The sequence below is a fragment of the Ranitomeya variabilis genome, chromosome 6 (assembly GCF_051348905.1).
Source record: "Ranitomeya variabilis isolate aRanVar5 chromosome 6, aRanVar5.hap1, whole genome shotgun sequence".
NCBI lineage: Eukaryota > Metazoa > Chordata > Amphibia > Anura > Dendrobatidae > Ranitomeya > Ranitomeya variabilis.
Genome location: NC_135237.1, coordinates 343,299,479 through 343,322,669, shown reverse-complemented (window position 1 = coordinate 343,322,669; position 23,191 = coordinate 343,299,479). Strand labels below are relative to the sequence as shown.

Below are 23,191 nucleotides of genomic sequence, written 5' to 3'. Positions count from 1 at the left end.
GTTATAGAGAATGTTTAATAATGTTACTAGAGATTGAGGACAGGAAAGAGTTGAAAGCCGAATTTCAATAAAGTAAACCCGTAGGGGTTAGTGAGTCCTCCTGAGAGCCATAGAGAGATGGTTAATTGATCCTGTACTAAGAAAAGAGGCAGTAGGCCTGGGCAGATAGACAGGCGGTCCTGCATATGAAGAATCAGAGAGTAAAAAGAAAAATGTTGCACTTTGAAATATAAATTAACTTCTTCTTTACTTCTCTTTTCTGAGTTTTATAGTAAGCCTTTAGTGGGTTCAGCCTATATGCCCTTAAAGGAAAAGTTAAATTATTGTTCAGAATTTGCACTTAGTAGAATACCCGGCTGGGTAATAGAAGTTATTTATAGTATGTTATTTAAAATATTTAAACGTGTTTTTGTTTGTATTGTTCAAGAGTCCTCACCTCCCATAAAGGGAAGCACTGTTAGGCTGGGGTCACACATGGCGTAAGACAATACGCAACGTATTATACGTCCGTATTACGCGTTGAATACGCCAAAATGTCTCCGTAAGCGACTTCCGTAGTTCCGGCGTTGCTGAGGTGTGGTCGCGTATTTTGCGCATGTGCTTGTGCGTGTGTGATGCGTGTGTGATCCGTATGGCGTATTTATCACGCACCATCACAAAATGGACATTTAACGGTTTTCAGGCCTGCAAATCATTTAAACCATCATTAACCACACTATTTAAGCCCTCTACAACAGGTGGAGCCCTCCCATCTGCCCTATATGTTCTCTAGCCCCTTAACGACCGCCGATACGCCTTTTAACGGCGGCCGCTAAGGGTACTTAAACCACAGCGCCGTTAATTAACGGCGCTGTGGAAAAAGTGAATAGCGCCCCCCAGAGTCGGATTTTCTCTGGGGTCTCGGTTGCCGAGGGTAGCCGAGACCCCAGAGAACATGATTCGGGGGGTTTTTACCGACCCCCGAGTTGCGATCGCCGGTAATTAACCGTTTACCGGCGGTCGCAACAAAAAAAAAACAAAACGCGATTTGCCGTTTAATTTCTCTGTCCTCCGATGTGATCGCACATCGGAGGACAGAGAAATGTGGTCCCCGATGGCCCCCAATAGCCCCCCAATACTTACCTACCTCCCCCGGTGCTCCTCGTGTCTCCCCATGGGCGCCGCCATCTTTTTTCCGGGAAAAAATGGCGGGCGCACGCGCAGTGCGCCCGCCGCCCGGCACCCGGATGTTCTTTGGGGTCTCGGCTGCCGGGGGTAGCCGAGACCCCAAAGAACATGATCGGGGTCGATTTGCACCGACCCCTGCTTTGCGATCGCCGGTAATTAACAGTTTACCGGCGACCGCAAAAAAAAAAAAGCGATCAGTTATTTCTCTGTCCTCTGATGTGATCGCACATCAGAGGACAGAGAAATAGGGGGATTCGGGGACCCTATCATACTCACCCGGGGTCCCTGGGTCCTCTTCTGTCTTCTCCTGCCAGCCGGCTTTTTCATCATGGCGGGCGCATGCGCAGTGCGCCCGCCATCTGCTGCCATCTGCCGGCCGGCAGGAGAAGACAAGTTGGGGCTAAAATTAGGGTTAGGGTTAGGGTTAGGGTTAGAGTTAGGGTTAGGGTTAGAGTTAGGGTTAGGGTTGGGGCTAAATTTAGGGTTAGGGCTAGGGTTAGGGTTAGGCTACCTTCACACTAGCGTTTTTTGGCTTCCGTCGCAATGCGTCGTTGGAGAAAAAACGCATCCTGCAAAAGTGCTTGCAGGATGCGTTTTTTCTCCATTGGCTTGCATTAGCGACGCATTGCCACATGTCGCATCCGTCGTGCGACGGATGCGTCGTGCTTCGGCGGACCGTCGACACAAAAAAAACTACATGTAACTTTTTTGTGCGACGTGTCCCACATATTTCAGTGCCACGTGCCACGTATTTAAGTGACACGTGCCACGTATCAAAGTGCCACGTGCCACATATTTCAGTGCCACGTATCAAAGTGCCACGTGCCACGTATCAAAGTGCCACGTGCCACGTATCAAAGTGCCACGTGCCACGTATCAAAGTGCCACGTGCCACATATTTCAGTGCCACGTATCAAAGTGCCACGTGCCACGTATCAAAGTGCCACGTGCCACATCTTTCAGTGCCACGTGCCACGTATTTAAGAGACACGTGCCACGTATCAAAGTGCCACATGCCACATATTTCAGTGCCACGTGCCACGTATTTAAGTGCCACGTGCCACATCTTTCAGTGCCACGTGCCACGTATTTAAGAGACACGTGCCACGTATCAAAGTGCCACGTGCCACATATTTCAGTGCCACGTATTTAAGTGACACGTGCCACGTATCAAAGTGCCACGTGCCACGTATCAAAGTGCCACATGCCACGTATCAAAGTGCCACGTGCCACATATTTCAGTGCCACGTGCCACGTATCAAAGTGCCACGTGCCACATCTTTCAGTGCCACGTGCCACGTATTTAAGAGACACGTGCCACGTATCAAAGTGCCACGTGCCACATATTTCAGTGCCACGTATTTAAGTGACACGTGCCACGTATCAAAGTGCCACGTATCACGTATTTCAGTGCCACGTATTTAAGTGACACGTATCACGTATAAGTGCCACGTGTCACGTATTTAATTGCCACATATTTAAGTGCCACGTATCAAGATTTTCCATGGAGAACAGACACATCCAGAGATATGTCTGCTCTCCACGGCTGCAGCAACACACTGCCAGGAGCCATAGTTCCTGTCGGTGTGTCACTGCGCATGCGCGAGCGAGTTTACCGGCGGTCATTGACCCCGGCACTCTCGCTTAACGGCAGTGCTGCGTGGGAAAGTTCAACGCAGCTGTACTGCTGTTAACCGAGACGCCGGAGTCATTGAACTCCGGAACAGTACGCGATACACTGCTAGGAGCTTCGCTCCTGGCAGTGTATCGCCGGAGAGCAGCCGATCGGCGTGGGACACTCGTTTTATGGATTCTGCGGACAGGGAGTATGAATTTGGTTTATTATTTTTGGATTTTTTCCTGGAGGATCGAGGGCTTCGCCTACAAGTGTGCTGTTGGTGAGTATATACTCTGTGTTATATGTTAAGAACAAGGAGAAAGAAGGAGTATAATGGGTATCAAAAATTTATTAAATATATACGATACAAATCTTAACATTAATTACGTGTATGAGCGGTCAAAAATACAGACAACATATAAAGTGCATATTGGATGAGGACGGGAATCGCTCTGGTGCATGGGGCCCTAAAGGTAAACTAATCTGCACAATAGTGCAGGTAAGTAGAAGAAATGGCCATAGGCTGCCATGTGGCTGACACAAATACAAAGTAATAACATCCGTAGTCAATAATGTAAGGCCACAAGGCGTGCTTACCACTGCAGTAAAGGGGCTGCACCAAAACACCAGGCTGGGACCAGAGAGGAGACCCCCCAGGGGGTCTCCTCTCTGGTCCCAGCCTGGTGTTTTGGTGCAGCCCCTTTACTGCAGTGGTAAGCACGCCTTGTGGCCTTACATTATTGACTACGGATGTTATTACTTTGTATTTGTGTCAGCCACATGGCAGCCTATGGCCATTTCTTCTACTTACCTGCACTATTGTGCAGATTAGTTTACCTTTAGGGCCCCATGCACCAGAGCGATTCCCGTCCTCATCCAATATGCACTTTATATGTTGTCTGTATTTTTGACCGCTCATACACGTAATTAATGTTAAGATTTGTATCGTATATATTTAATAAATTTTTGATACCCATTATACTCCTTCTTTCTCCTTGTTCTTAGTGGTATTATGGAGTGGGTGGCCTCGGTTCAGGCCTGAGGGCTATGTGCCCATTATTACGTGGTAACTAGCTCCTCTGTTGCCGGTCTTTCGGTCCCGGTAATATGTTCTCTGGTTGTGTTCTAACTCTGTGTTATATGTTGTATGTACTGTGTGTCATGTATGTGTATTGTGTGTAGGTGTTTTGTGTAACTTTACAATTGTGCTAAGTCGCCGGACACAGGGACAACTCTCCCATCCTAATACCGGATGGGAGTAGTAGTCCCATACGGCGACTTAGCACAATGGTGGCACTAGCGTCGCATGGGGACACATGTACCGATGCACGTTGTGAAAATTGTGCACAACGTGGGCAGCGGATGCAGTTTTTCAACGCATCCGCTGCCCAGTCTATGTCCTGGGGAGGAGGGGGCAGAGTTACGGCCACGCATCCGCGGAAATGGCGGACGCGACGTACAAAAAAAAGGTTACATTGAACTTTTTTTGTGACGACGGGGGCTAAAGTTATGGTTAGGGTTGGGGCTAAAGTTAGGGTTGGGGCTAAAGTTAGGGTTAGAGTTGGGATTAGGGTTAGGGTTTGGATTAGGGTTGGGATTAGTGTTACGTTTGGGATTAGGGTTGGGATTAGGGTTAGGGTTGGGATTAGGGTTAGGGGTGTGTTGGATTTAGGGTTTTGATTAGGGTTATGGTTAGGGTTGAGATTAGGGCTGTTTTTGGGTTAGGGTTGTGATTATCGTTAGGGTTGTGATTAGGATTATGGATCGGGTTGAGATTAGGGTTAGGGCTGTGTTGGGGTTAGGGTTGGAGTTAGAATTGGGGGGTTTCCACTGTTTAGGTACATCAGGGGGTCTCCAAACACGACAGCCAATTTTGCGCTAAAAAAGTCAAATGGTACTCCCTCCCTTCTGAGCTCTGCCGTGCGCCCAAACAGTGGTTTACCCCCACATATGGGGCATCAGCGTACTCGGGATAAATTGGACAACAACTTTTGGGGTCCAATTTCTCCTGTTACCCTTGTGAAAATAAAAACTTGGGGGCTAAAAATCTTTTTTGTTGGAAAAAAATATATTTTTTTATTTTCACTACTCTGCATTATAAATTTCTGTGAAGCACTTGAGCTTTCAAAGTTCTCACCACATATCTAGATAAGTTCCTTAGGGGGTCTAGTTTCCAAAATTTGGTCACTTGTGGGGGTTTCTACTGTTTAGGTACATTAGGGGTCTGCAAACGCAACATAACGCCCGCAGACAATTCTATCAAAGTCTGCATTGCAAAATGGCGCTCCTTCCCTTCCGAGCTCTGCCGTGCGCCCAAACAGTGGTTTACCCCCACATATGGGGTACCAGCATACTCAGGACAAATTGGACAACAACTTTTGGGGTCCAATTTCTCTTGTTACCCTTGTGAAAATAAAAACTTGGGGGCTAAAAAATCTTTATTGTTAAAAAATATATATTTTTTATTTTCACGACTCTGCATTATAAACTTCTGTGATGCACTTGGGCATTCAAAGTTCTCACTACACATCTAGATAAGTTCCATGGGGGGTCTAGTTTCCAAAATGGGGTCACTTTTGGGGGGTTTCTGCTGTTTAGGCACATCAGGGGCTCTCCAAACGCGACATGGCGTCCGATCTCAATTCCAGTCAATTTTGCATTGAAAAGTCAAATGGCGCTCCTTTGCTTCCGAGCTCAGCCATGCGCCCAAACAGTGGTTTACCCCCACATATGGGGTGTCGGCGTACTCAAGACAAATTGTACAACAGCTTCTGGGGTCCATTTTCTCCTGTTACCCTTGGTAAAATAAAAATTTGGAGGCAAAAAGATCATTTTTGTAGAAAAAATGCGATTTTTTTTATTTTCACGGCTCTACGTTATAAACTTCTGTGAAGCACCTGGGGGTTTAAAGTGCTCACCACACATCTAGATAAGTTCCTTAAGGGGTCTAGTTTCCAAAATGGTGTCATATGTGGGGGGTCTCTACTGTTTAGGCACATCAGCGGCTCTCCAAACGTGACATGGCGTCCGATCTCAATTCCAGCCAATTCTGCATTGAAAAAGTCAAACGGTGCTCCTTCACTTCCAAGCTCTGCGGTGCGCCCAAACAGTGGTTTACCTCCACATATGGGGTATCGACGTACTCAGGAGAAATTGCACAACAACTTTTGTGGTCTAATTTCTCCTGTTACCCTTGTGAAAATAAGAATTTGTGGGCGAAAAAATCATTTTTGTGAAAACAAATGCGATTTTTTATTTTCACGGCTCTACGTTATAAACTTCTGTGAAGCACTTGGGGGTTCAAAGTGCTCACCACACATCTAGATAAGTTCCTTGGGGGGTCTAGTTTCCAAAATGGTGTCACTTGTGGGGGGTTTCCACTGTTTAGGCACATTAGGGGCTCTCCAAACGCGACATGGCGTCCGATCTCAATTCCAGCCAATTCTGCATTGAAACAGTCAAACGGTGCTCCTTCACTTCCAAGCTCTGCGGTGCGCCCAAACAGTGGTTTACCTCCACATATGGGGTATCGGCGTACTCAGGAAAAATTGCACAACAAAATTTGTGGTTAAATTTCTGTTTTTACACTTGTGAAAATTAAAAAAAATGGTTTTGAAGTAAAATGTTTGCAAAAAAAAGTAAAATGTTCATTTTTTTCTTCCACATTGTTTTAGTTCCTGTGAAGTACGTAAAGGGTTAATAAACTTCTTGAATGTGGTTTTGAGCAGCTTGAGGGGTGCAGTTTTTAGAATGGTGTCACACTTGGTTATTTTCTATCATATAGACCCCTCAAAATCACTTCAAAGGTGATGTGGTCCCTAAAAAAAACATGGTGTTGTAAAAATGAGAAATTGCTGGTCAACTTTTAACCCTTATAACTCCCTAACAAAAAAAAAAATTGTTTCCAAAATTGTGCTGATGTAAAGTAGACATGTGAGAAATGTTATTTATTAACTATTTTTTGTGACATATCTCTCTGATTTAAGGGCATAAAAATACAAAGTTTGAAAATTGCAAAATTTTAAAAATTTTCGCCATATTTCCATTTTTTTCATAAATAATCGCAAGTAATATCGAAGAAATGTTACCACTAACTTGAAGTACAACATGTCACGAAAAAACAATCTCAGAATCAGCGGGATCCGATAAAGCGTTCCAGAGTTATAACCTCATAAAGTGACACTGGTCAGAATTGTAAAAATTGGCTCGGTCATTAAGTACCAAATTGGCTCTGTCACTAAGGGGCTAGCATATTTTGGCTGTGTTGCTTGGAGATTACAACCATGTCTGGCCCTGTGTATGTAAGCACAACTCAGCGGGTGTTGCTTCACTGGGTGTTGTCTCGTCGCTTTGGACAGCCATATTCGGTCAATGTGGATCCGCGAAGGAGGAGACGAAGATTGTGGGTCCATCCTCTATTGATCCAACGCCAGAGTAAAGGCCTTTTCCAGAGACTATATTCAGCTTTGAGGGCACATCCAGAGAAGTTTTACCAGTATACTCGCATGTCCATCCGGACTTTTGACATGTTGTTGGAGCTCTTACGTCCTGGGCTCACCTTTAAGGACACCTGGATGAGAAAAGCCATCTCTGCTGAGGAGCGTCTGCTCCTAACCTTACGGTATGTATTCCACATTTGAAAATACTGTTTTTTGGGGGTTTTTCTTAACAAATGTGAGGTGTACTACTAGGTTTCATTAACTTCACTTGGACATGAAGCCACAAGCACATATCCAAGAATGTTGGCAAGATTATAGTCTATTTATTTTTTCAACTGCCAATTTGTATACTGTAAATAATGTCATATTCTATGAAATATACACTTGGGCTTCTTCCTTGGATCTTAGTGCTCATGTTTTTTTCTTTTCCCTTTTTGTTGTATTGCAGCTTCCTGGCCACAGGATTGTCCTATGCGGGTCTCCACCTGGAGTTTTTGATTGGGCGGTCGACCATTTCAGGCATTGTTAGGACAACCTGTTCCCAAATCTGGCTGAAACTACATGAAGCTGTGTTGCCTGAGCCAAAACAGGACGATTGGCTTAAAATCGCCACAGGTTTCCAAAATAATTGTGACTTCCCTAATTGCATTGGAGCTGTGGATGGGAAACAGATCAGGGTGCGTAAGCCGCCGAACTCTGGTTCCCAATTCTACAATTACAAGCAGTTTTTCTCTGTAGTTCTGTTAGCAGTTGCTGACAGTAACTACAGGTTTGTCATTGTAGACATTGGGGCCTATGGGCGAACTGGAGACTCTAGGGTCTTCAATTCGTCCATAATGGGTCGGCGGCTACGTGACAACCAGTTGAATCTCCCACCACCACAACAACTCCCAGGCTCCAATGCTGAAGCAGTGCCTTTTGTTTTTGTTGGAGATGAGGCCTTCCAACTGTCGCGGAACGTCATGAGGCCTTACCCCAGGCGCAACCTTGACCACCGGCGGAGGGTGTTTAATTTGAGACTTGCCAGGGCACGGAGACTGGTTGAGTGCGCCTTTGGGATTCTTGTGGCCAAATGGCGGGTTCTTCACTCTGCCATACAGCTGAGTGAGGCGACAATCAACGAAGTGATAAAAGCCTGTGTCATTCTACATAATTTCACAAGAATACATGATTGTTCATCACCAAGCGTGGAAGATAACCTCATGATCAATGTTCGTAGGCCTACCCCATATGTCCCTCCTCCGCGTCGGCCACTTTCTGGTCTGAAAGTTCGTGATATCTTTACCAATTTTTTTTTGTCTCCTCAAGGTGCTATTCCCTGGCAAGACTATGCCTTTTTGCATGTGTAATTAATTAGCTATATAAAGTATGTGTGAAACAATTTTCCAACTCTGTGTTTAGTTTTTTCTTATTTCACATATGGTTATCAGCATATCATGTGTGTGTGATGGAAGAATGAATACAGCGCAGGCAGACGGTGATTGCTAGTACAAAAACATTTTACTTACTGGGTAACTTTTTCAACTGTGTAGGTTATTCTTTTGTCATAACCTTTTTTGGGTCTCATATTTTTTTTTTTGCCCAAAATTGCCACTCCGAACACAAGCAACCATGCTCTGTAGTGAGAATACAAGCATACAAATTGTATACAAATCATAGAAAAAAACAATCAAAAAAAATTAAAAGAAACATAAAAAACAAAACAAACCTAAAAACAAAAAATTACAAGTCCTGGTAGGTAGGGGCAGGAGAAGCAGCTTGCTCTGGGTCTGTATCAGGTGGCATTTGTAGGCCCAATTGTCCAGAACCCTGTGCAGATGATGTTGTGGCCTGAGGGACATTTGGCCAGCTAGGATGCTGGGAACTTGGAAGAGTAGGGCGTGGATTTTGGACATACCCCTGCTGCTGATAACCATATGGCCGGGAATCATAACCCAACCCAAAATGACCATATTGTCCATACCCAGGTTGGGACCAGCCTCCAGCACTGGGTGTGGACAAGTGGCCATATTGTGATGGTTGAACATATCCCGCCATATGTTGCTGAGGTGGCCATTGTGTGGTTGATGGGGGTTGGGGCTGAGGTGTTGGCTGACGTGGAGGGGGTGGTTCGGATCCTTGTTGAGCTGCCAGGCCTTGTAATCTCAGAGGCCGCAGAACATTTTCAGGTGACATCTGCCACTGTTCAATCATCAGCATGAGATTGTATGGGTTATTTGGGGGGGTGCATGCGTCAACAAGGATCTGAAAACACCCTCTCACACGTAGCCTTAACTCCCTCTCTATGGACCTTAAGTAATTGGCCATGCTCCTGGTAAATCCCTCCTCCCCATCATCGTCTCGAACACGTGCCAAGTAGCTCAGGACCCCAGCATCGACATTTTGGCGGCTTTGTCTCAATTCTCTTCTGCGGCGTGCAAGCTGTGGTCTGACTGCAGCCTGTGGGGATGGAGCCAGGGCAACAGTTGGGCTGCTGCTATTTACAGGGTCATCCTGGCTAGGTGGTGGTGCTGCTGATGAGGCTGCCGCTGAAGAGGCAAACTGTGGGTCCTCTGGGTGTGGGACTGAGACAGATCCAGCTTCATGAAGAGATGAGGAGGATCCAGGAGGGATGGAGCCAGAGGGAGCAGCAGATGGACCAGCCACCTCTTCACCTTCCCCAACTGGGTCAATGACCAGTTCGGAGTCAGACCCTGTCTCCCTGTCAGTGAGGTTAGACTGAGTTCTGGAACCAAAAAAAAAAGTAAGAACACAAATAATACCAAAACCCACACCAAAAATTATTGACATTGGTACTTACGGCCTGAGGTCCATGCTGGGATTGAGAAAGTTGAGCCGGTCAAAGTATATGTACTTTTTTTTTTGGGGAGGTGCCCCGGCTCCACTTCTCTCCCGCTGCTGCCTCTCCCTCCTGTACTGGTCGCGGATACTCCGCCACCTTGTTGTAACATCACCCACTGAAACAACAAAAAAAACACACATTCTTTAGACCATTAATCAGTGAGCTCCAAAAAGGTGTAAATGACTACACAGATTTATAAGTGTAGCATCCAAATAGGCCTTTGGGGAGAAGAATTCATCTTAAATCGAAACAAAAACCCCAATTAGCAAGCAAAGCCACAAGGACAGAGTCCACTAACCTCTATCACAGAAAGGACAAATAATGGGAAACACTGTTAGTAAGTAAAAGGGACACCTATTGTAAACATTAATGAAATCCGTATATCATGTACCACACCTTGGATCTACTGGTGGGCTTTCTAGTTCCTTCATGACTATTTAGTACAAAGAAATTCAAAGTAGAAAGGGCCTGATAATTCCAAAGAACATTACATTTCAAACATGGGTGTACTTACTTATCTGTCGCTGTGCCTGACGTGGCTGCTGGTCATAATGTGGGAAGAGGGCCACACACACGCTCCTCCATGCTGCCTCTTTTTGGGCTCTGTTGGCGTAGTTTGGATCTCTTTGGTCCCAAATTACAGGCCTTTCTTGGACCAAAATAATGAGCATGTCCACATTGATAATGTGAGACATGGTGAATCTCACTCCGTGGAGGCGTGCAGCAGACTTCCGGGTTCACTGTCTGGCTTTTTCAGCTAATTAGCATGTCTCACCTGCCTAATTGAGGCCTTTGGACGTTTCAGGACATCTGCCATTAAGTTCCGTATTTCTCGCAAGGCACACGCATGGTCCGTAAGCATTCCGTATTATACGCTCTCCCATAGACTTGCATTGGCGTATTTTTTGCGCGATACGCTGACAAACGCAGCAGGCTGCGATTTTCTGCGCCCGTACAAAGCCGTATATTACGGATCCGTAAGATACGGCTGATAGGACTAGACCCATTGAGAATCATTGTGCCGTATGCAATGCGAGTTTTACGGACGTAGTTTTTTCGCTCTTACGTACGTAAAACACGCATGTGTGACCCCAGCCTTATATTTACTTGTTCATTGCATTTCAAAATTTTGTATGTCTTTTGCTGACATGTATTGTTGTTTTTCTTCCCAGTCCGGGAGTACTGGATTTAACCGGGGGGGGGGGGGGGGGGGGAGTGCAGCGCCCCAGAGTCCTGGTCGTTGCAGTACTGATGCTCCGCCACTAAGGGGAGTGATGGTACGTCTGATGGCACTAAAGGAGTTCACCTGACCAGGTATCACAGTCACACATTACACTTCACACTCTGGCCACCAGGGGGAGCAAAGGGTTCTATGTATTAGGCCACTCCTCACAATCTGGTAAAACTGGGGGCTGGATAGGAAGTTAGCCAGAAGCTGACTGGGTTGGATCCAGGCAACATCCTGTGGCAGAGGGTGTTGCAGGGGAAGATTCAGGGGGGTCCCTGTTAGGGGTGGGATCCTGACAGAGGCCTAGCGAAAAGGACAGAACGTTACGGAACCGCGCCTGCACCTGATGCGGCGGTATCCTAAGGAAGGATAAGCGAGGTTTATTGTGGAGAAGTGAGAAACGAGATCGCAGTAAAAAGTAGATAAACCAGTAGGAGTCGTGCCTTAAGATCGTGGCAACATCCTACTGAGGCGCGTAGCCGGTGGCTGGAACACCGAGGAAGTATTGGGCTCCAAGCAGTACTTCAAACAGCTACAGGGCAGTTGACTTTAGGTTGGCTGTCTCACCTAAATCACCTAAGCAGACATAGGAGGCAATTGTGGGAGAGGGGCGACGCTTGGGTCCCGGAAGAACTCCAGGCCTACCCGTCATACGGGTGCGTCCTAGCCATATCATCTGGGGGACGGAGAAGAACATCAGAACAGATACAAGTTGTGAGAAAGAATATCAGAAACAGACACAACAGTTGTGAGGACTATCCCGTGGTGCTCAGCAGGGAGGTACTACAACACACAGGCGCTAGAAGGTAGGCACTGATTTCCACCTGCAAAGGGAACTCTGGATGTGCCTTCAAACCGGCCGGTCTCAGCCAGCCCTGTTAGCAGTACTCTGGATTGCGGATCCCGAAGCCTTCAGTAAAGAGGTAAAGAGACTGCAACCCTGTGTCCTCGTTATTCATTGCGACCTGCACTACGCACCCTCAACACACCTTTCATTGGACGCCCCTTAGCAGGGTCACGGACTGGGTCTAGCCACCGTGACAACCCCAGGACCGAGACTGAGAGGCCCGGTACCGAGTACCCCGCCGCCCTGCATCTGGGGGCGCTCCATATGCACTAAAATACAGAAAACTGCTCTCCCCTACATTGTAGCATCTCAGTGTTGCACTCGTAACATTTCTTCTGTCTTTTGCAGCTGATAAGTTACTTTTTGTCAGCTCTTACAAGCTGGAGGCAGGGGAAGCAATGTGACGCTGCATCCTATAGGAATATTTATATTTATTTTATTCACTTATATAGCACCATTAATTCCACAGCACTTTATAGACAGTATCGGAACATTCCCCATTGGGGCTCACAATCTAGATTCCCTATCAGTATATCTTTGCAGATCTTCCAGTGCTTGCTCCCACACTCCAAAGAGTTTGCATGATGTTGTCCTTGGTGGGATTTGAACCCAGGACCCCAGTGCTGCAAGGCTGCAGTGCAAACCACTGGGCCTCCATGCTACATATACTGGAGAGTCTCCACACAGCACATGCAGTATATACAGATAGTGTATATATAACTTTGCTACTAATAGCTACTATATCACTACATGGGTGGGAGCATAGAGAGGAATCGGCAGGATGGGTCTTTGGCAAGGAGGGGACCGATATGAGAACCACCTTGAGAACTGACTTTTCTACACAGGAGATGGTGTAACTGGTAGTTAGTCTGGGGAGTATTCACATATTGACAGGATTTTTGGACCTCAAGTTGCATGGTCACCCATCAACCATGACAACATGCAACAAGGCACTGTTCTAGAGAAAGGTGCAGGTCTGCAACAAGACTCGCATTTATGACCTATCCTTTCAAAATGCGATACATTTCTGAGATGGAAAAACTCTTTTTACTGATGGTAACACTGAACGTGTAGTATTTGATGAATCTTTGTAAATCTTATTTACATCTCTTTATAATGCTATACTATTTTCTGACTTAATAACTATTGTCATATCACCATGGGTAAAACTTAATTTGAAGAAGACCTATCACTATGTCAGTAGTGGCCAGTGTGGGCTCTTGTTTTATTCCCACTGCTTTCCTCAGTGTTCCTTTATTTTTTTTCTTAAATCCGATATATGGTTTCAGAGATATGGGACATTTTATTTAGTGGTAATCATTGTGGTGTTTACTAAGGGGGTGGTGCTCACAGGGTCATTAGTCATAGCAAAATCCTGCTGACAGGTTCATTTTAAGTAAACTTCAGCCATTGTCAGGTCAGCAGTGTGATTGATTTCTTCACCCCAGGTATTATTTTAGTCTTGGGGTTCTTGTGTAATCAGTGTTAGAAGTTTTCAGTTAATGAGATGCCCGTGCTCCAGGATGGGCCTATAGGCAGAGTCTTATCTTCCTGCTCAAAACCAGAGAAAAGAAGGAAAGACCTGCTCACAGGCCTCCTCGAAGCACAAACAGTCTGTCTCTATGATGTTTGTGCTTCGGGGAGGCCTGTAGGCAGGTCTTTCCTTGGTTTCTCTGGCTTAGAGCAGGAAGATGAGACTCTGCCTACAGTCCCGCCCCGAAGCACGAGCATCTCATTAACTGAAAACGTCTAACAATGATTAACACAAGAACCACAATACGGATTTCTTCACCCCAGGTATCATTTTAATTAGTTTAACACTGCCAACCTGACAATGTCTGTAGTTCACTTAACAAAATCCTGCTGACAGGTTCACTTTAAAGCCCCACAAGAGAATCCTGTGAGCAACGCCCCTTTGGAAAAGACAATAAAAATTAGAACTAAATTAAATGGCCAATATCTCTGGACCCTTAACAGGTTAAAAAAAAAGAAATATCAGAATAGACAATGAAGCAGCAGGAATAAGCTAAAACTGTTCTTCACTCATGGGCTGGTGACAGGTCCTCTTTAATTTTAATTCTACTAAAAGCGCAAAACAGATGTGGCAGAAACATGTTTAAAGCTGCCTAATCTTGAATTGAGCTCTGTGTGAAGCTTTGAGCTCTGGGATAAAACAAAAAAAGAGTTGAGAAGGATTACTTATAAATGGATTGCATTGATCTATCTTGTAAGCTGAACTGTTCTGCATTTAGAGGTTCAAGAACTGCAAGGCCGCAGATAATGGTAATGTAATGTGTTTGTAAAAATGTATTTGGTCCATTTGTAAGTTGTTGCTTATCCAAATACTCCTTAATCTATTTTAAAGGGGATCTCAGGGAATAGAAAAAAAACAAAAAAAAAATGTTATTTTACAGTGCTAAAAAAATAAGTACAACCCAACAGATATTTTTCCAAAAATTTTAGTTAAAATTTTTGGTTCCATTTCAGAATCAACATGTTTTATCGGGATACCATACTACAAAATATTCCCACAAATGTGAGCCATTGATTGCATTCAAGATGTGTTATTTTGCATACTCTAAAAAGGAATTATAAACCCCAATGAAAGTTTTAGAAGTAAAGCTAAAGTTTAGACTACAAAATTCTAAAAAACAAGAATACAATCATACGTACAGTGGCTTACAAAAGTATTCACCCCTCTTGGCTTTTTACCTATTTTTTTACAAAAATATTTAAACACAGGTTGTAATGTAATACAATTTTTGCGTGATACATTTATGGGATCAAATAACTAAAAATTGGCATGTCCATGTGGATTCACCCCTTTTGCTATGAAACCCCTAAAAATATCTGGTGCAATGAATTACCTTCATAAGTCACATGTGAAAGTCCATCTATCTGTGTGCAATCTGTGCCACATGGTCTGTCAGTACATATAGACGTTTTCTGAACTGCCAGAGAGCCTGCAACACCATTAACCCCTTAAAGGGTTCTGTCTGCAGAATTGTGCACAGTAGCCTACAGACAGTGTCACGTCGGCGCAATTCTACTGATTAAAATGATACCTTGGTTGATGAATTCAGTCTTGTGGTTGTTCTTTAATCTTTATTTTTAGTTAATGATATGCTCGTGCCCTGGGGAGGGCCTGTGAGGGGGTCTTCATGTGGTGTTCTGGTCAGGTATTCTTCATGCAGCCTGCTGACAGGTCACTGATCCCTCAGTGAACGTCCCTCTAATTTGCATAATGATTAACTGTATATACTGAAGAAAAACAAACGCTTCTGCAGGCAGGTGCCAGCCGTGGTACCTGCGCTGCAACATAATCACATGGTTAGTGTCCAGTTAATAAGTATTCTTAATGTTATTGAGCAAGTATAAAAAAAAAAATCAATTTGAAAATGGCGCCTGCTGCGCAGTAGCAGCTGTCAGTGTGTATAGAGATCCGATAGCTACTATTGCGCATGCACCAGCGGCGCCATCTTGCTGGAGAAGAAAATAAAAAAGGCCTCCAAGATGGCGCTGCCCGCACCTGCGCAGTAGCAGAGTTACTCTGGACTCTATCTGGCCTTTGTTTAGTGCTGTCCTTTTCAAAGATGCACAAAACTGTGGTTGACGGCACTGTTATGCACTGCCATATCACAGGTCAGACGGCGTCCACAGTGTCTCCATGTGCCTCATTGTAGGGAATCTTCTGCCGGGGCTCTGTCTGAATCACAGATTTCTGAGATTTACATGGAAACCCCATTGTAAGCACTCAGAGTGGAGTGCAGGATAAATGTGCGCCGAGTCTCCCCTGTAATGTTTCAGAGACAGAATTTAAAAAATCAACAGGAAGTGAAAAATTAGTTTTGACTTATTTTTTACGCTGTTCCTCATGCGGTAAAAGTGATTAGATGACTTTATTCTTCGGGTCAGTGATATTATAGGGATTCCAGATTTATAGCGCTATTTTTTATGTTTGCTTGCTGTTACACACCAAAAGATGTTTCTTTTTGTTGTAAAAACTAGTTTTTGCATCGCTATATTTTTATTTTGAGAGCTATAATTCTCCTATACTTCTGTCAACAGTCATGTGAAGGCTTTTTTTTTGTGGGATTAGTTTATATTTTTACTGGTACTATTTTTGGGTACATGCCATTTTTTGATCTTTCTATTGCTATTCTTGGGAGGCAAAAGGAACAAAATTCAGCAATTCAGGAAGTTTTTTTTTTTTTTTTTGGGGGGGGGGGGGGTTTATGCAGTTTTGCATGTGTGAAAGTGGATACGACTGCTTTATTCTTTGGGTCAGTATGATTACAGCGATACCTCATGCATGTCATTTTTATGTTTTGGCGCTTTTACTAGTGATGAGAGAGTGTACTCGTTACTCGGGTTTTCCTGAGCACGCTCGGGTGGTTTCCGAATATTTGTTAGTTTTCGGAGATTTAGTTTTCACCACCGCAGCTGAATGATTTAGGCTACGTTCACATTTGCGTTGTGCGCCGCAGCGTTGGCGCCGCAGCGCACAACGCAAACAAAAACGCGGCAAAACGCACGCTAAAACGCTGTGTTTTGCGCCGCATGCGTCGTTTTTGGCCGAAAGTTGGACGCAAAAAAAAATGCAACTTGATGTCCATGCGCCCCCATGTTAAATATAGGGGCGCATGACGCATGCGGCGCCGCTGCGGCGCCCGACGCTGCGGCGCTGACCGCAAATGTGAACGTAGCCTTACAGCTACTACCCAGGCTGAGTACATGTGGGGTTTGCCTGGTTGCTAGGGAATCCCCACATGTGTTCAAGCTGTCTAGTAGCCGCAAATCATGCTGCAAAGGCAATGAAAACTTAATCTCCGAGCAGTTACAAATACTCGGAGACCACCCAAGCGTGCTCTGGAAAACCGAGCAACGAGTACACTCGCTCATCACTAGCTTTTACACAATAAAAACTTTTATAGAAAAATTAATAATTTTTGCATAGCTGTATTCTGAAAGCTATAACTTTTTAATTTTTCTGCCGATGGAGCTGTATAGCAGATTTTTTTTTTGGCAGATGACGTTTTCAGCTAAACCATTTTTATTTATATTTGTCTTTTTTTTATCTCATTTTATTCCATTTTTTTCCAGTGGTATAATGAAAAACCATAGATTGCCATGGTTATTTTTCATGGCGTTCACTGAAGGGGTTAACTAGAGCGACAGTTTTATAGTTCGGGTCATTCCGGACGTGGCGATACCAAAGTGCTGTGTATATGTGTATATATATATATATATATATGTGGTTTTTTTTTTTGTTTTTTTTTACTTAGTCCCTCTATGGGACTTTTACACTTTCACTTTGATCACAGGTATCCCTCTATGGGACTTTTACACTTTCACTTTGATCACAGCTATAATGCATTGCAATGCATTAAACTTGTACAGAAAGCTCCTTAGACCATGCTCTGAGCACGGTTTAAGCAGCTTTCCGTAGCTTGGTAACCCAGGGGTTGTCATAACAACTTCCGGTCACCATGGGAACGATCTGGCCCCTGCAATGACGGTGTGTGGTTGCCGATCTGAAGGCAGATGGAGCTCCCTCTGCCTGCCGCCCTTAGCAGCCCCGAGCTCCTTGTGTGATTTACTTCCTCTTGTTTACACGCAGTGACAGTTTAAAGGCATAACATACATCCTCTCATGATGTGCAATGTCTATTTAAAAGAGATTATTTTCTTTTTCTTTCTTGTGGCATTTCTCTTCCATGTGGTGCCACTGCTGACAGAACAAAATGTGAAGAGGTTCTCTTTGTAAAGTAACACCTTTTCATACTCAACTCTCTTCTGGACACATGTTTAATTGTGAAAATATTCACCCTACAGGGCATTTTTCACATTTTTCTACATCACAACCTTGAATTTCACAGGTACATGTGGGGGTTGCCTGGTTTCTAGGGAATCCTCACATGTAATCAAGCTGGCTAATAGCTGTAAATCATTCAGCTGAGGTGATGAAATCTCCGAACACTAACAAATACTCGGAGATCATCCGAGCGTGCTCGGAAAACCCAAGCAACGAGTACACTCGCTCATCACCAGTTTTAACATGATCCCATATTTGACACATACATCTAACAACTTTTAACTTCATTAGGAATATATCCCTCTTTTAACATTTGTACTCAGTCCAAAGATGGACAAACTCTTAACAATTTTTTCTATTATTTTGCACAAATAATGCAACTTTCTTGTATGTTGTGATGTAATAGACTAATAATGGTGTGGTCTAGCAATAAACTTTTATCTCTTTCCAGATAACCTAACTGTAGGTTTAGGTCACAGAACTAGACTAAAATGACCTAATTAGAAAAAGCAATGTACTTTTTGTACATGATCCTTGAGAAGCTCTTATTTTCTGTTGCAAGGTTAATCAGTCTGAAATTATCAACTTTATTATTATCCTTTGTGTCCCAGGCATGAGGGTAATTATCTAAATGATGTACTTATAACAGACAGTGCACAATTTATGTTATGAGATGGTTTGTTTTTCCTTCAAACTAGGATACAATTTTCCAGGCTAGAAATGTGTAGGACTGGGATGTCAACATTGATGTTGGGGGCTCACTGTTCAGCTACATGTAAATATTACATTACCTTCAACCACAAATGTACCTATGCTTTTATCTACTATATAATTGTCTAAGGGTACTTCCGTCTGTCCTTCTGTCTGTCTGTCGCGGTTATTCGTTCGCTGATTGGTCTCGCCAGCTGCCTGTCATGGCTGCCGCGACCAATCAGCGACGCGCACAGTCCGGAAAAAAATGGCCGCTCCTTACTCCCCGCACTCACTGACCGGCGCCCACATACACCCCTCCGGTCACCGCTCACACAGGGTTAATGCTGGCGGTAACGGACCGCGTTATGCCGCGGGTAACGCACTCCGTTACCGCCGCTATTAGCCCTGTGTGTCCCCCACTTTGTACTATTGACGCTGCCTATGCGGCATCAATAGTACAAAATATAATACAAATAATAAATAAAAAAAAAAACAACCTGCTATACTCGCCCTCTATAGACCGCTGAGCCGCTCGCGCCGCCCGCCATCTTCCGTTGCAGGTTGTGGTGGCGAAGATGGTATGGCAGAAGGACCTGCCATGACGTCACGGTCATGTGACCGCGACGTTATCACAAGTCCTGCGCGGAAAGGACCTGACGTGACGTCACGGTCATGTGACCGCTACACGGCTACGTGGCTCTGTGCTGTATACTACTTCGCTGTGCAATATACTACGTCGCTGGGCAATATACTATGTCGCTGGGCAATATACTACGTGCCTGGACAATATACTACGTGGCTCTGTGCTGTATACTACATCGCTGTGCAATATACTACGTGGCTCTGTGCTGTATACTACGTCACTGAGCAATATACTACATCACTGGGCAATATACTACGTGACTGGGCAATATACTACGTGGCTGGGCAATATACTACGTGGACATGCATATTCTAGAATACCCGATGCGTTAGAATCAGGCCACCATCTAGTGTAATAATAAACTGAGTACTTTGTTGCATGAATGATGAAATACTTCATTTGTCTGTACATAGTGAATCCATTTGTATTGTGCTTACTACTGCTCATATTGTGGGGTGGAGGGCCCACCGGGAGATTTGCCTGCTCACCTATGGGCCAGTCCGAACCTGTGTTTAATCCTAAAGCATACAAGAGGTCTGACAGTGCCGTGGCATTCCTAAGGGGTATATTCAATGAGAAACAGGAATCCATCTTACAGCTTGACCCTGTTTGAAAGTTATGTATGCATCTCATCACTGTCACTAATGCAAGGTCGCTACAATGACAAAGAAACCCTTTATTATTCAATTAATAGTAAACAGAATGGCTAATCCCAAGTTTAGAGCATATCTTCAGGTCTTCTATGACTATATTATTTTGGAGATCCCCATAAGATAGTAGTATTGAACTAGATGGGTATTTCCTGAAGGAACTACAGATAGTGCTTTGGAATGGTGCCCGGGTTGCCCCAGCAAGACTTTCACACTTGGGTGCCCCTCAGGCTTGGTTTGGTAGTTGTAGCCACTCTGGGTCCGATTTGGCGGGCGGGGCCACTCTGGGTCCGATTTGGCAGACGGGGCCACTCTGGGTCCGATTTGGCGGACGGGGCCACTCTTGGTCGATTTGGCGGGCGGCGCCACTCTGGGTCTGATTTGGTGGGTGGCGCCACTCTGGGTCCGATTTGGCGGGCGGCGCCACTCTGGGTCTGATTTGGCGGGCGGCGCCGCTCTGGGTCCGATTTGGCGGGCGGCGCCGCTCTGGGTCCGATTTGGCGGGCGGCGCCGCTCTGGGTCCGATTTGGCGGGCGGCGCCGCTCTGGGTCCGATTTGGCGGGCGGCGCCGCTCTGGGTCCGATTTGGCGGGCGGCGCCGCTCTGGGTCCGATTTGGCGGGCGGCGCCCCTCTGGGTCCGATTTGGCGGGCGGCGCCACTCTGGGTCCGATTTGGCGGGCGGCGCCACTCTGGGTCCGATTTGGCGGGCGGCGCCACTCTGGGTCCGATTTGGCGGGCGGCGCCACTCTGGGTCCGATTTGGCGGGCGGCACCACTCTGGGTCCGATTTGGCGGGCGGCGCCACTCTGGGTCCGATTTGGTGGCCCGGGTCACTCTGGGTCCGATTTGGTGGCCCGGGTCACTCTGGGTCCGATTTGGTGGCCCGGGTCACTCTGGGTCCGATTTGGTGGCCCGGGTCACTCTGGGTCCGATTTGGTGGCCCGGGTCACTCTGGGTCCGATTTGGTGGCCCGGGTCACTCTGGGTCCGATTTGGTGGCCCGGGTCACTCTGGGTCCGATTTGGTGGCCCGGGTCACTCTGGGTCCGATTTGGTGGGCCGGGTCACTCTGGGTCCGATTTGGTGGGCCGGGTCACTCTGGGTACGATTTGGTGGGTCGGGTCACTCTGACTGACAGCAGGATAAGGGAATGGCTGATAACAGAGAATAGACTGACAGCAGGACAGGGGAATGGCTGATAACAGAGAGAAATAGACTGACAGCAGTACGGGGAATGGCTGATAACAGAGAGAAATAGACTGACAGCAGGATGGGGGAATGGCTGATAACAGAGAGAATAGACTGACAGCAGGACGGGGAATGGCTGATAACAGAGAGAAATAGACTGACAGCAGGACAGGGGAATGGCTGATAACAGAGAGAAATAGACTGACAGCAGTACGGGGAATGGCTGATAACAGAGAGAAATAGACTGACAGCAGGACAGGGGAATGGCTGATAACAGAGAGAAATAGACTGATAGGAGGACGGGGAATGGCTGATAACAGAGAGAAATAGACTGACAGCAGGATGGGGGAATGGCTGATAACAGAGAGAATAGACTGACAGCAGGACGGGGAATGGCTGATAACAGAGAGAAATAGACTGACAGCAGGACAGGGGAATGGCTGATAACAGAGAGGAGCTGATATTATCTGACTGACAAAACCTGTTTCCTAGTGGGCTCGTAGGCGTTGGCATAGTAACTGGATCTGACTGCGCATATCAATGAGCTAATCAGCCAGGTGGCAGGTGGCAGTTATTTTTAGAAATTGCCTCAGAAACCAGGCCATTATACCCTATGAGGAAATTTCCCTATTGAAACGCATTGAGACAATGCTTTCCAATGAGGGGAAAACAATTTTGAAATGCAAATTGCGCCAAAACTACAAATCCAATCGACACGAAAAATACTTAGCACACCTCTTGTGGACGCTGGCTTCGAAATGACACCTCACTGGAGTCTATGAGTGCAGCGGTATCGGCCGCATTAATTGCGGAAAAAAGCCTAATAATAATAACTAGATGGGCATTTCCTGAAGGAAATACATGGTGCTTGAACAGCGCTGCCAGCTTTACAGCAGCACTTTTCACACACGGGACCAGGGGGGCCACTCACTTTTCCACACCCGGGACCAGGGGAGCACTTACTTTTTCACACCCGGGACCGGGGCGCACTTACTTTTGCACACGGGGCCGGGGGCGCACTTACTTTTGCACACGGGGCCGGGGGTGCACTTACTTTTGCACACGGGGCCGGGGGCGCACTTACTTTTGCACACGGGGCCGGGGGCGCACTTACTTTTGCACACGGGGCCGGGGCGCACTTACTTTTGCACACGGGGCCGGGGGCGCACTTACTTTTGCACACGGGGCCGGGGGCGCACTTACTTTTGCACACGGGGCCGGGGGCGCACTTACTTTTGCACACGGGGCCGGGGGCGCACTTACTTTTGCACACGGGGCCGGGGGCGCACTTACTTTTGCACACGGGGCCGGGGGCGCACTTACTTTTGCACACGGGGCCGGGGGCGCACTTACTTTTGCACACGGGGCCGGGGGCGCACTTACTTTTGCACACGGGGCCGGGGGCGCACTTACTTTTGCACACGGGGCCGGGGGCGCACTTACTTTTGCACACGGGGCCGGGGGCGCACTTACTTTTGCACACGGGGCCGGGGGCGCACTTACTTTTGCACACGGGGCTGGGGGCGCACTTACTTTTGCACACGGGGCCGGGGGCGCACTTACTTTTTAGCACACGGGGCCGGGGGCGCACTTACTTTTTAGCACACGGGGCCAGGGGGGCACTTACTTTTCACACACGGGACGAGAGGGTGTCATAGTCACTTTATTCTGATGTTTGACTTTGATAAATGATCATGTCCTAAAATGGACACCGTACATTTGCATAGCTGCCATCTTTGGAAGGTCAAGTTGGGGGTAATGGAAAGTTCGCCATTATTTCCTATGGGAAATTTTTTTTCTAAAATGCGATTTAAATAAAATCTACATATCGGATCGACTATAAAAGTCATAGCACACCTGTCCCCACCGAGGCCTTCGAAACGCCGCCTGAACGGGGTCTCTGCGCCGAGCGGTTCGGGCCGCATTAATTGCGGAAAACGCGGAGAATAATAATAATAAGAAACTAGATGGGCATTTCCTGAAGGAAATACATGGTGCTTGAACAGCGCTGCCAGCTTTACAGCAGCACTTTTCACACACGGGACCAGGGGGGCCACTTACTTTT

The 23,191-nt window shown here is 46.1% G+C and overlaps 2 protein-coding genes across 6 annotated transcripts in view; one reads left to right on the top strand and one right to left on the bottom strand.

The window, feature by feature from the left end:
• The window catches only part of ELOVL2 (ELOVL fatty acid elongase 2), a 345,230-nt gene that overhangs the window by 266,263 nt on the left and 55,776 nt on the right, over positions 1 to 23,191 (top strand). The gene's annotated exons all lie outside the window — the stretch shown is intronic.
• LOC143781158 (uncharacterized) lies at positions 8,910 to 10,452 on the bottom strand. The gene is made up of 2 exons (XM_077267659.1): positions 10,025 to 10,452; positions 8,910 to 9,949 (listed from the first exon to the last, which is right to left on the bottom strand). The coding sequence occupies exons 1-2, from the start codon at positions 10,204 to 10,206 to the stop codon at positions 8,947 to 8,949; spliced, it is 1,185 nt and encodes a 394-aa protein (XP_077123774.1). The 5' UTR covers positions 10,207 to 10,452; the 3' UTR covers positions 8,910 to 8,946.